The 14,096-nt window shown below is 48.3% G+C and overlaps 1 protein-coding gene across 4 annotated transcripts in view; it reads right to left on the reverse strand.

Moving 5' to 3' along the window:
- Positions 1-14,096, reverse strand: part of TMEM241 (transmembrane protein 241) — a 1,254,706-nt gene that overhangs the window by 902,411 nt on the left and 338,199 nt on the right. For all 4 annotated transcript variants that reach the window (XM_069620899.1, XM_069620898.1, XM_069620897.1 and 1 more), the window contains one exon: positions 6,261-6,342. In XM_069620899.1, coding sequence (XP_069477000.1) covers positions 6,261-6,342 — 82 coding nt within the window. The remainder of the gene's footprint in view (positions 1-6,260; positions 6,343-14,096) is intronic.

Raw genomic sequence — 14,096 nt, forward strand, 5'->3', positions numbered from 1 at the left:
CCTGGCCTCGGTGGCTTGGTTGCTGGTTCAGCTTCCTGCTCGCCTCTTCCACCAGGCAATGCTGCAGGTGAGCCACGCTGCCCACAACCCGTCCTGGGCCTCATTGCATTTATTTTTCGGTTGCTCTTGGGACCCCTGCCCCTAGTTTCATTCTGTTGCTTCCCTGCTCCCTTCTCCCTCCCTCCTCCCACCTCCCAGCCCATCCCTGACCATGATTGGCTAATTTCTCCTGGCCTCGGTGGCCTGGCTGCTCGTTCAGCTTCCTGCTCGTGTCTTCCACCAGCCGCTGCTGCAGGTGAGCCACGCTGCCCACGACCCCTCGTGGGCCTCATTTCATTTGTTTTTGGTTGCTCTTGGGCCCCCTGCCCCTCGTTTCATTCTGTTGCTTCCCTGCTTCCTTCTCCCTCCCGCCTCCCAGTCCACCCATGACCCCGATTGGCCCACCTTTGGACTTCACTGACACTCCCAGGGCAGCCAGCCCCTGTGGCTAAGGGCCCCAAGGCAAAGGGTGGCTCCAACAGAGGCAGCTCCAGAATGTGTCAGCAGGTGTCCGCCGGGGAAGCCAGCGACCAGCCATCAACCAGAAGCAACCAAAAAGTAGGTGTGGCATGGGTGGGGAGTAGAGCAATTACTCTACTCCAGAAAACCCTACCACTCAACATTACCTTAACTCAGAATTGTGAATGTTAGCAATGCTGCACTTAGTTAGAATTGAGAACTTTAGCCTGCGCCGGACCCAGACAGGATTGTGAATGTTAGCAATGCCACACCTAGTGAGATTTGAAAACAGTAGCCTGCGTCACTTCCAGATAGGATTGTGAATGTTAGCAATGCCGCACTTAGTAGATTTGTGAACATTAGCCTGCTTCTCTTCTTGATAGGATTGTGAATGTTAGCAATGCCGCTCTTGGTTAGAATTGTGAACATTAGCCTGCATCTCTTCTTGATAGGATTGTGAATGTTAGCAAGGCCACACCTAGTGAGATTTGTAAACGGTAGCCTCTGTCACTTCTAGATAGGATTGGGAATGCTAGCAATACCGCACTATTAAATTTGTGAACATTAGCCTGCGCCAGACCCAGACAGGATTGACAATGTTAGCAATGCTGCACTATTAGATTTGTGAACATTAGCCTGCGCCGCATCTAGATAGGATTGTGATTGTTAGCAATGCTGCTCTTAGTTAGACTTGTAAGCAGTATCCTGCGTCTCCTCTAGACAGGATTGTGAATGTTAGCAAGGCCACACTTGGTTAGAATTGTGAACATTAGCCTGGCTAGGCCCATACTAGATTGTGACTGTTAGCAATAACGCACTTAGTAGATTTGTGAACATTGACCTGCGCCAGGCCCAGACGAGATTGTGAATGTTAGCAATACCACACTTCCGCACTTAGTTAGAATTGTGAACATTAGCCTGCCCAGACCCATATTAGATTGTGATCGTTAGCAATACTGCACTTAGTTAGAATTGTGAACATTAACCTGCGGTAGTTGTGAACGTTAGCCTAAGTAGCTTCTAGATAGAAATTCAAATATTGGCATGTCCCACACTTGGGTGGAGCTGTGAACATTAGCCTGAATTTTATCTGGATAGAAATGCGAATGTAAATATTAACATGCCCACACGTGTATCACTGTGTACCCTGCTTTCCTGTTCCCCATGCTATTGCTATATATCTGTATCCCCCCTGCTGTCGCTGTAAACCCAGCCCCCTGTCTGTGTCCGTGTGTCGCTGTGTTCCCTGCCATCCTGTTCACGTGCCTGGTCACGTGCCTGGTCTCGGGAGTTTTAAAGATAACCATCATATCACATCACTACGCTTACTCTCTACTATACACCATCATTCAACTAGAACACAGCTATACCCCTGATAAATTCAGCCTAGCTGTTCACATACGAATACGACCCCATGAACACCTCATCACCCTAATAAAACGCAGCTAACCGAGCACATTCCGGGCTAGTTGCTCACATTTGCGTCCTTCAGGCCCAACGCAGCCAGGGCCCAGTCTAGGTGTCCACCCACTAGACTGCACACATCCAACTGATTTCTTCTGCACCAAACCGAACGCTAGGCTGCAGCTACCATCCAGCAATTACATTAGCTGCCCACATATCTGGTGCACCCACACACCCTACGACACTATCGCTCTCTACTGACCAGAACTATGGTTGCGGAACGTGTTCAATCTACCAGCGCTTTGAGATCCAATGCTATATAGAGCGCTATATAAATGCCAAGTAACATAACATAACAAAAAGAGGAAATTATGAGGGCACGGGAGAAAGAGTCGGTGGAATTCAGAGCAACTAGGATCTCATTGTTCCAAGATCTCTCTCTGGGGACCCTCGCACACAGGAGGAAGCTGCACTTGGTCACGGCGTGGCTGCAATCTCATAACATCAAATATTGATGGTCACGGTGTGGCTGCAATCTCATAACATCAAATATCGATGGGGTTTCCCGTGCAGGCTCCTATTTGAATTCCAGAATCAGAAATATGCCATTTTATCAGAGGAGGAGGCTGCCGACCTGATGGACGCTACCCCGTCACCATATCAGGCAAAAACCGGGAAAGTGTCCAGACTTGAGTTTGATCTACAAAGCAGCTCCAGGAAGCCCAGGAGGAAGAGCGTGTCGACAGAAACTGTGACTGATGTTGAGTCAGCGCCTTCTAGAGGATCTATGACTTGAGCCTGTGGGCTGGTGCCCCTTGGGCTATCTTCACTTTAGGTCATTCTACATGAATCTGATGTGGACCATTCTTTTGGCTTCGGATGTCCTGTTGACACGGTCATGCTTATACTTAGTTACACAGATGTTAGGGGGAAATGGGGAAGGGATATCACAAGGGATTTACGCCCGTACCAAAGTTGTTGTAAATGGGTACGTTGTTGGTGTTTGTGCCTTTTTGCAACACTTGTTTCAATCAGTGGGTTATGATTCTTTTTATTTCTACTTACGTTAGTCACACAGGAATTCAGGGCACAAGGTAATGATACATCTCCTGGTTTGGGAATAGGCTCAATGTCTTTTCTGGGCTACATGCTGGGGCAACGGCCTGTATAGGAGCTTAATGGTGTTCCCTAATATGTGTGTGACCCTGAATGTACGGGTCTTAACTCCCGAGCAAAGCGCAGACTGCTCGACAATAGACTCCCCTCCCTAGACACTGACCTAGTCTTCCTACAGGAGACCCACTTATTGGCAAAGGATGAGAAGCGACTGTGTAGCAGGTTATACCCGAAAGCATGTTTTGCCACCAGGGGTTATAAAAAACATGGGGTCGTCATTGTGTTCCGAAGAGGCCTGCGGTTGAATGTGTTGGGAGAGCTAAGGGGCAGGGAAGGGAGGTTCCTAATACTTAATATCCCATTGAATGACCGGGAGATCACACTAGCAGTGCTTTATGGCCCAGATGAAAAACAAGAGGAGTTCCTAACAGGATTTTCGACTACCTTGGCAGACACAGCACTGGGGGACATCATTATAGGGGGAGATTTTAACTGTGTGGTGAACCCAAACATGGACAAATCCCTACCTATCACCCCTAATGACAAACAGAAATGTTTTGCTATGACAACACTGCTGCGTGAGCACTCATTGATAGAGGCTTGGAGTTTTTTCCACGCCAACGAAAGGGACTATATCTTCTACACCATACACAAAGGCTTCTCTAGGCTGGATATGGTCTTGATCTCCAACACTCTTATTTCGGTAGTAAAGGGGATACATATCTTGCCAAAGGCATTGTCTGACCACTCTCCCCTTTAGCTGGTGATCGATCGGGCTACAGCAGTCCCACTCCACAGGCCCCCATGGAGGTTTAATGACTCCATATTGTCTGATACCATCCAGATAGCTCACATAGAAGAAGCCTGGAAGAATGACTTCCTAGACAATGGTAGTGGGGACTTGGACCCTTGAATAGTATGGGATGCCAGGTAAGCAGTGTTACAGGGGGTCATTATCGAACAGTCAGCGGCATGGGGCAAAGCACTTAAACAACAGCAGATAATGTTGGAAGACATAGGGCCTCATTACGAGTCCGGCGGTAACCCTGCTGGTGCTACCAGTGGGTTGCTGCCGGACGAGTAATATTTTACTGGCGCCTGACTTCCCTGTGCTACCGGGAGATTACATGTCTGGTGGCCCGGGAAGTCAGGCGCCAGTAAAATGTAAGTCCCCATTTCCACAGAGTCTAATAGGACTCTATGGGAGTGGGGACTCGGAAGCGCCGGCACCGTTAACGGTGTCCGCGCTTCTGTGAAAGGTCTGCCTACCATGGCCGATGTGCCTGGCAGGGTCAGACCTGTCGGGTGCAGCGGCCACGGCAGGCAGACATGTAGTTTTCCGGTCTGGAAACAAGGGTGCTGGTGAGCTTATCGGCACCCTTGTTTCCGGACCGGCAAACTTATAATGAGGCCCATAGTCCATGACAAAGAGAAGGAACATGTGGTGAAAGGCATTAGGAGATCTCTACACAAGCTAGGAATAGCTCATCAGGCACTAAAGACTCACTTGTCCTGCAAGGTGGATCAATCGAAGCTAAAGGCGAAACAGTATTTTTACTCTAAGGGGAATAAGGCAAATGAGTTATTGGTGGCCAAGCAGATGAAAAGATCCACACGCAACTATATAGGGCTGTTGCGAGACGCTGGTGGGAGGAGAGTTACCTCAGAGGAAGGGAGGTTACAGGTACTGGAGGACATTTTTCTGAACGTTTCAGCCCCACTGTAGGGAAACATGCCACACATTCGGGAATGTATCCACCGGGCGCAACTCCCCCAAATATCAGAAGTGGTTAGGGAAAGGCTAGAGGGAGAAATAATCCAGCAGGAAGTCCTCCAAGCAATTCGTTCGCTGCAGACGGGCTAAGCTCCTGGCCCGGACAGCTTCACAAACACATTTTACAAAGCATTTGCTGACGTTCTAACACCACACACCTCACCAAACTCTTGAATTCCTTCTCTAAATCAGAGAGGGTGTCCGAATCCATGGAAGTATCGGCCACAACCCTATTCTTAAAGTATTACCGTCCCATAGCCCTCCTGAACACAGACGCTAAACTTTATAGCAAGATCCTGCCTTCCCGGCTGGGTAAGATCCTCCAGAAGGTGGTCAATGCCGATCAAACCGGTTCCATCAAACATAAGGGCACTCATGACAACATGAGAGTAGTAGACCTGATCACCTTGGCTCCCCATATCGTATGTGGACTCTCCCTTCTTTCGTTAGATGCACATCGGTGCTTCTACAGCATGTCATGGGAATATTTACAAGTTTTATTACGTGCATATGGCTTTGGCCCTTCATTTATTAATGTAATTATGGCAAATTTTCAAATGCCAACGACCTGAATCAAGGTCAATGCCTTCACCTCCCTGTTGATCCCGTTGGCAGAGGCACGAGGCAAGGCTGTCCCCTCTCTCCCATAGTCTTTGCGCTTGCCATGGAACCATTGGCACAATTAGTGTGATCCCACCCCTGTATATCGGGTCACACACACAAAGGGATTACGCATAAAATCGCACTATACGCTGATGACATGTGCTTTCTCCAAGATCCCATGCAATCCCTCCCGCCACTCAACGGGATTCTTGAGGAATTTCGCTCAAATATCCTGCTTCTGCGTTTACCATGACAAGTCGTGGGGCTGACGATTTCAGAACCTCCCACCGTCCAAGATCATCTTCAACTACAACCTCATTGATGATGCCCAACAAGCCTGAAACCCGTGTATGGGGTTGCTGTTGGTACTCTTGTTCAGAGGAGAATTGCCTAGAATTTCGGTGCTGTACTGCCCCAGGGACAAAGACTGATATGCAGGGATATTTCTCCTCTGTGAAAGGGACAGTGAGTTAAAGACTTGGTTGAGACTCTCAATGGGCTGTGTTTGTGCTGGTAGAGAGACTCTCAGAACCCTCTTTGTTTTGCATACTTATATTATAAGGTGGATTAAAGTCAAATTTTGGAAAAATGAAAAAAAACATTGTTGTTGGTGGTGTTGCTGTAATACGGATTGCCATAAGGAGTGTGGTGCAGGAACGTGGGGAGACCCAGGAGTGTGGAAATGATATATGAATCGATACTTTTTGCACTCAAAATGTGACCGTAAACAAATATTTAAGATCCACTCGCCACCCTTTCCTTTCCTTGTTCTGCTTGCCTCTTCATCTATCTCTCATGCTCCTCCTTTCTTTTCGCTTTTTTACTTCCCTATGTTAATGTGCATGCTCATTTCTTTATTCCTTACCAGTCTTGACAAGGCCCTGGAACCTGCATAAATTATGCCAACATACAGCACTGAGGCTGGGAGCCATGAAAGTACTTCAGACCTGAAAAAAATAAAATAATGGTTCACTGCACATCACTCAACACAGCACATACGACGTACAGAGATCATGAAGAATAGGAGCATGTGTGGAATATTTTCTTTAGGCGTGCAACATCTTTTATATCAGGGGTTTATAGGCTTCATTTCTTGTACAATGTGGAATAACATCAATGCACAGTATGAAACATGTGTTCTCTCCCTTTTAACTGCATGTGGAAAGGTGGGATTGACTCTCCCAGAAATGTTCAATATTAATATTAATCGAATCCAAGGGTGGACTGGACATCAAACTCATTGGGCAAAGACAATTCTCCTTTACAGCATCAACGTCTCCAGAGCTTGTCCTCTGCTGCATTGCTACATGAAATTGTTACCTTACTCCCTTTACCAGAATGCCGGGACTCACCTGAAAAACCATGCAATAAGGCATTATTAGTACAGTTAAAAAAAAGGTATGCAGTTTATACAATAGCTCCTTATAGTCACCCATGTAAACAAGTATGCAATCACAAACCATCCACAATTCACCCCTCCCGTTTACACGCTTTGATGAATCGAGGGAATTCATACCTTATCTCGAAGGAGGAGCCACTGCTTGGGAGTCTAGGGAGGAGAACCCGCTCCGCAATGCCCCCACTAGCGGCAGAGGCAAGCTGGGTCTCACTGGGAATGACAAGGACTCGCATTCCTGTGAGGGACTCCCTAAAGACATCCGCCTTATGGCTTACATGGCATCCTCTACAACATCACATACTTTTAAATATGATGACTAGGATGTAGAAACTCGGAATAGATGCCAAACTCCTACTGGAAAGGAGTATGTACATTTAAGCAACATTGTCTCATGTACTGAAGAAGTTAAATAATGGACACTCTATGTGCCTTAGAGGGAGAGACAGAGTCAGCACAAGACAAGCCTGCGAGTTTGAAACTCGCCCGAAGAGTGAGAGAGGGATGCCAAATGAAGACCGGAATAGAGAGGTCGGAAATCTAGAGCTACGGTGCCAGCCTGACACGCGAAGCCCTAAGAAGGGAAACCGAGAGAAGCTCTGGGACGCCACGATTCATGGCGCGAAGGGGGAACCAAGAGAGAGAGAGAGGGGGGGGTTGGAATGCTAGGCATACAGCGTCAACCCGATATGAGAAACCCTAAGTAGGGAAACCGAGCTAAACGCTTGAAAGACTGAGCCACGGCAACAGCCAGACACGAGAAACCCGAAAAAGGGAAATGAAGAAAGCAAGGTGGAAATGCCAAAGGCAAAGCACCAACAAAGACTGAGAAGTCCGTGGGACAGGAGCCCGAATGGAGGTGGTGGCGAGACCACTGAATTCCTGTGGTGGCCCCATAGGTCCCTCTAACATCGGCGATACCACTGTGCAAGTAAGGACACAGCATTTCCACATCCTTATCAACGAACAAGGACATTGAAGAAAGGGCAAAGAGCCGCAAGAGAAGCATAACGCAGACGGGTATGTTACGACTGCTAGTGACCTGAGAAAAGGTCACGAATGAAAAAGACTCCCAGAAACCTTTCCCATCCAAATAAGAGGCAACAGTGATAACAGGGATAACCGGCTGCCAAGAGAGGATCAATGCATTAAGCAAATAACTCGTGAGTATAAACCATGAGAAAAAGTCTCCCTTTCAGGAAATGAGCCACAAGGGGGAAAGTCAATCCATACAATATCAAGATAATATAAAAAGGAGATATTGTGATGAATCCCAGTTTAAAGAAAGCAGACCAGTGAAGATAAATAAAAAGCCAACAGACCAAGGCAAATCTAACCACAATTGGCCACGGGGAAAAAAAGGTTATTCTGACAAAGAAACCATAAAATGTTATTAAAGAGAAGGGAAAACTACAATCCACTCTTGAAGAGTTACAAAGACTGTGACAAGATATATCCAGGGACTATTTAAAGATGACCTATTATTGAAGAATCTTACAAACTGGTACTAAGAAGAACCTTCAGGAGAGGGAAGTAATTATCCTCTTACAAGTTAGGTGATATACTGGTAGGGTCAGACAGGTTAGTTTTTGGACAGCGGACTGTGTTGCTTTTGGACATTCATGACTGGCGGATGAGCTCCTTACAAAATAGGCAGTGATCACCCAGTCACAATACACAAACATCCATATATATAAAAGCAAGTCTGAACTACTATTCTAGACCCAAAAAATACAAAACAAAAAAAAGAGTCATAATCTCTCCAAAATAAACATTCAAATTGTCATTGGTTGTCATATTCACAAATAAAAATTAAGCCAGTTTTAGAATACATTCTACAACACAACTCACTTAGTTTTCTCTGAAACCATCGACAAGTGTTGGCATCAGAGACAAATATTGACATACCTTTTCTAGGGCTAATTCACCTTAAAATTGTTAAGCACTGTTAGTTTCTTACTTGGACACAGATAAAGGAATGTATGGTAGGGTTGACATGGTTACGCTTATTCTATAGGCTTGGGTTCAAGGTAGAAGCTTTTATTCTGGAGAGGAAAATATCTTAAAGTATGAAAGCGCTACACAAGCTTGAGATTATCAAATTCAGTGATGGATTCGAGCAGAGGAATTGGACAGGGCTTGGCCCATTATTTATAACAGTTGGCGTCGATACCCTGTCCTGGGAGGGGAAGACAGGGCCACATTGGCCTGGGACAGAATCTATCCAGGTAGGTGGAAGGGGATAAAAGACCTTTGCAGCAAGCAAGAAGTGTAGGTTATTATGGTGGAGACATCAGAGGAGGACAAGGTAGACTACCAAGGGAGCAGCGGATTGTAGAAGCCCTTTCAGGAGCAGGTGAGGTTTTGGTTAGGGCGAGAAGCGGTACTGCAGTGTGAGTGTGCATGTTTGTGTGGCAAGCTTATTTAGAACTAGCCTAAGGGGTGATTGTAAATCGGATGTAACTGAGTGAAAGGTGCGTCAATGAGCAGAGGGAGTAGTGGTGAGGGTGGCAGAGTACTAGTGTGCAGGGGGAGTAATGGTGTGAGGGACGATGTAGTAGTGTGTAAGGGAGAATAAGATCAGAGTGAGAAAGTAGTAATATCAAAGGTTGGAGGTGAGACTTAGGAGGAATGAAAGACTTTGGAGGGACAGGTGAGTGGGAGGGAGGAGAGAAAGGAGGTGGTTGGAGTTGGAGGGGGCATGGGGAGACAGTGTAGGAAAAGGAGAGGGAAGAGTGAGCATGACAGAAAATAATCAACCAGAGTGGATGTAGGGAACAATTCCCTATCCCTGTAGCTCACAAACCACTCATTAGAGTAGGGAAAACAAAGTCCCAGGCGGAGTTTAGAGAGATAAGGCTTAGGGCCTTGAGGTTAACATCCTTGCTCATTTAGCAATCAGCATACTGAGGGAGAAATAGTCTCTATATACTAACCCAAAGTTAAGGACGTCTGGGCTGGGATGGAGGTATTTTAGATGAGAGAGACAGGGGGATGGCCTTAGGGCCCATTGAATTATCAGTACAAAACCCTTGACCCATCTCTTAAAGTTGGAGCGATTTTTGCGCCATCTGTGACAACTGCTAAATGTACATGACCGCTAGAAAAATTGCATATGCATCTCAATGGGAGAGGAGGTTGGGGACAACCATAAAGAACAAGTTACTCTCTTACCTCGTAACGTTCTTTCGATGGGATGGTCCGACGACGTATTCCATATCTATGACAGTAATCACCACAGCTGTGCTGCTTTGGAAAATCTTTCGGCGTCTGCGTCCTGCGTCAATGACGTCGATACGCCGTCCTCGAGGACCTCCTCCGACGGCCAACGTCACTGGATGTTATAAGTAGGACAACGCCCGTAGCCTCAGATGTAGTTTTTTCTCCAGAACGTGCGGCACCAGTCTTCTGCCAGTCTGACCACACAAAGCCTTGCGGAAACGTAAGCTGCAATCGCATAAGAAATTCTGTAGCGGGGAAGGCAGGGAGGGAGCGATATGGAATACGTTGTCGGACCATCCCATCGAAAGAACGTTACCAGGTAAGAGAGTAACTTGTTCTTCGAGGGGATTGGGTCCTCCAACGTATTCCATATCTATGACAGACTCCCAAAGCAGTACCAACGCAAGGAGGTGGGAAAAGAATTTAGAATACAGAAATTTAGAATGCCCAATCAAATTGCAGAGTAAAGGACCGCCTTGCCAAAGGCCAGATCCTGCCTCCGGATAAAATCGAGGGAATACTGACATACAAAAGTATGGACCGAAGCCCAGGTGGCTGCATCACAGATGTTACGAATAGGAACACCCCTCTGTAGGGCAGTAGAAGCAGCCATACCCCTGGTAGAATGGGCCCGTAAGCCAACTGGTGGGTCTAAACCCGCCAAGCGGTAACATTCAGAAATTGCCAGAATAATCCAGCGAGACAAAGTCTGCTTAGTCACAGCTTGTCCCAAACGCTTTCCAGCGTAACCAATGAAGAGTTGTTCGTCTACTCTGACCGGGGACATGCGTGAAATATAAAAGCTAAAAGCTCTCCTAGGATAGATCCTATGGAGCCTCTCCTCTTCCTTACCAGGATGCGGAGGAGGATAAAATGCCGGAAGAATAACCTTCTGGCCTAAATGAAATTCCGACACCACCTTCGGAAGAAAGGAAGGACAAACTCTAAGGACAACCCTGTCCTTATGAAACACAGTGAAGGGTGGCTTAACTGAAAGTGCCTGTAACTCACTCACTCTGCGAGCGGAAGTGACCGCAACTAAAAACACAGTTTTAAGGGTTAACAGTCTCAAAGGACAAGAATGCAAAGGCTCAAAGGGAGCACCCATTAGAAACTTGAGAACAAGGTTCAGATCCCAACCGGGCACCTGGAAAGGTGACGGAGGAAACACATTAGTGAGCCCTTTCAAAAGCTGAGAACTTAGAGGGATTTTAAAATAAGAACACTCTTCAGACGAGCGCTTAAATATAGACAGCGACGCCAGGTAACCTTTGATGGTACCCACTTGCAGGCCCCTGTGGGCCAAAGAAAGCAAAAAAGACAGAACCATAGGAATGTCACATGAAAAAGGATCCACATTCTTAACCCTGCACCAGTCACAGAACTTTCTCCAATGGCAACGGTACAGGGACTTTGTTGCGGGCCTTCTGGCCGAAAGCAACACCTCCATCACGTCTTCAGGGAGGTCGCAATCCTTATATCTCAACCTTTCAGAAACCAAGCGTGAAGGTTGAGGGATCTGACCTCTGGATGGAGAACCTGACCCCCCTCCTGTGAGAGCAGATCGTCTCGGTAGGGAAGGCGACGTGGAGGGTAAATGGACAAGTCCAGAAGGTCCGGGTACCACGTCCTCCGGGCCCATGCCGGAGCAATGAGGATCATCCGGGAACCGAACCTCCGTAACCTCTGCAGCACTTGCGGAATGACAGGGACTGGAGGAAACGCATACAGCAGTGGGAATGACCACTAACGCATCTCCTAAGCTCCTCTTGGAGGAAATTCCCGCAAGCAGAACCTTTCGCACTTCCGGTTGACACTGGAGGCGAAGAGATCCACTTGAGGGGTCCCCCAAAGGGCAAAGATCTCCAGGAGAATCTCCTGAGCCAGCTCCCACTCGTGAGAGATCGTGCTCTGCCTGCTCAGAGCGTCCGCCGTCTCGTTTTCGTCTCCGGCCAGATGAACTGCCGAGATTGAAATTTCCTGCTGGATGGGCCAGAACCAGAGCTGCATCGCCTCCCTGCACAGAGGAAGTGACCCCTGCCCCCCCTTTTTGTTGAGGTAGTGCATGGCCACTGTGTTGTCCGTCAGAATCAGGACATTCTTTCCTCGCACAGTCGACAGAAAAGCCTTCAGGGCAAACCTGACGGCCCTCGGCTCCAACAGATTGATATGGAGTCTGGACTCCAACGGAGACCAACGACCGCTGACTGTCAACTCTTTGGCATGAGCTCCCCATGCCGTGAGGGATGCGTCCGTCAGGATCGTCACCTCCGGCCAGGGTAGCCAAAATTGAGCCCCCTTCATCAGATTGCCTTCGATGGCCCACCACAGAAGGTCCTGGGCGACCGAGGGCGGCACCTGAACGGGGTCCGACATCCTGCCGGAGGACTGAGACCACTGGAGCTTGAGTGCCCATTGCAAAGATCTCATCCGCAACCTAGCCTCTAGCACCAGAAGAATGCAGGATGCCATGAGGCTGAGCAATCTCAAGAACTTGAACGCAGGGAGACTCTGGACATGTTGGAACTTGTGCACCATCTGCTGAATGTGATGAGCCCTCACCTGGGGAGGAAAACACTGCCCCAGGGACGTGTCGAGCACTGCTCCGATGTACTGGAGCCTCTGAGTTGGCGTCAAGTGGGACTTCTTTAAATTGAGGGAGAAGCCCAGCCTGTGGAGGGAGTGGCAGGTGACAGACAGATGATCAGGACTTGCTCGAGAGGGCACGCCCTGATCAACCAATCGTCCAGGTAGGGGTAGACGTGAATCCCCCCTTTCCTGAGATACGCTGCCACCACCACCATGAGCTTTGTGAAAACCCTTGGGGCGGAGGTCAATCTGAACGGCGGGACCCGAAACTGAAAGTGTGAGTCGCCAACCGCGAACCTCAGGTACTTCTTGTGCTTGGGATGGATCGGCACATGAAAATAAGCGTCCTTGAGGTCGAGAGACACCAACCAGTCCTGAAGTTTAAGGGCCTGGAGGACTTGAGAGAGAGTAACCATCTTGAACTTGTCCTTCCTGAGGAGTTAGTTCAAACCGTGCAAGTCCATGATGGGTCTCAATCCCCCGTCTTTCTTCGAAATCAAAAAATAAGGGGAATACCATCCCTTGTTCCTCTCCGCTACAGGCACCACTTCTATGGCGCCTTTCTCCAGCAGGGATTGAATTTCCTGCGCAAGGAGCAGATCCGGACTCTTCAAAGAGAGATTCCCTGGTGGATTGTCATGAGGCCTCTGCCGGAAAGGAAGGCATCAGCCGTGAGCTATGATCTCCAGAACACACACATCTGAAGTAATGGCACGCCATTCTACAAGATGCTGTGGCAGCCTTCCCCCAACCTTTGAAGCATGGGCCTCATGACTGAGCAGAAGCGGCTGCGGCGTTGCCTGAGGGCAAAGAGGCAACTGCTCGCGCAGCCTTGGCACCTCGAGTACCTTGTTTTCCACCTCTGGCACTCTTACGGTTGCCCCTTTGACTTGCAGCTCCTCTCGCTTTACTAAAGGATGAGTAATAACGAAAGGAACCTCCCCTCCATTGCTGTCCCCTAGGACGAAAAGGCGGAGGTTGGCGAACTGCAGCGCCCAACGACTTTGCTGTAGCTTTGGAGGTCTGCAACCTCTCAAGGCTCTCGTTACCCTTGCTGCCAAAAAGAGGTTCACCATCAAAGGGCATATTGAGGAGCCTGGCTTGCGCATCAGGAGCAAACCCTGACTTCCTCAACCACGCAAACCTGCGTATTACAGTGCTCGCCGCCATGGACCGGCTGACACAGTCTGCCATGTCCAACCCTGACTGAACGGACTCACACATGGCATCCTTGCCATCCTGAATAATAGCAAGAAAACCATCCCATTCGTCCCCTTCGGGAATATGTTCAGCTGCTAAGGAAACACAGTTCCACAGAGTGTGCGTGAAACGCGACAAGGCACATACGGAGTTGGCCGCCTGAAGAGCCATACCCCCTGAAGAAAACACTTTCTTCGCCCAGCCATCAAAACGCTTGTCGTCCCTATCAGGAGGGATGGTAGGATACAACGCCTGCTTAGCTGGGGCCGTAGCCGCCTGCACCACCAAACTCTC

This window comes from Ambystoma mexicanum, chromosome 5q, assembly GCF_040938575.1.
Source record: "Ambystoma mexicanum isolate Mex_15411 chromosome 5q, UKY_AmexF1_1, whole genome shotgun sequence".
Taxonomy (NCBI): domain Eukaryota; kingdom Metazoa; phylum Chordata; class Amphibia; order Caudata; family Ambystomatidae; genus Ambystoma; species Ambystoma mexicanum.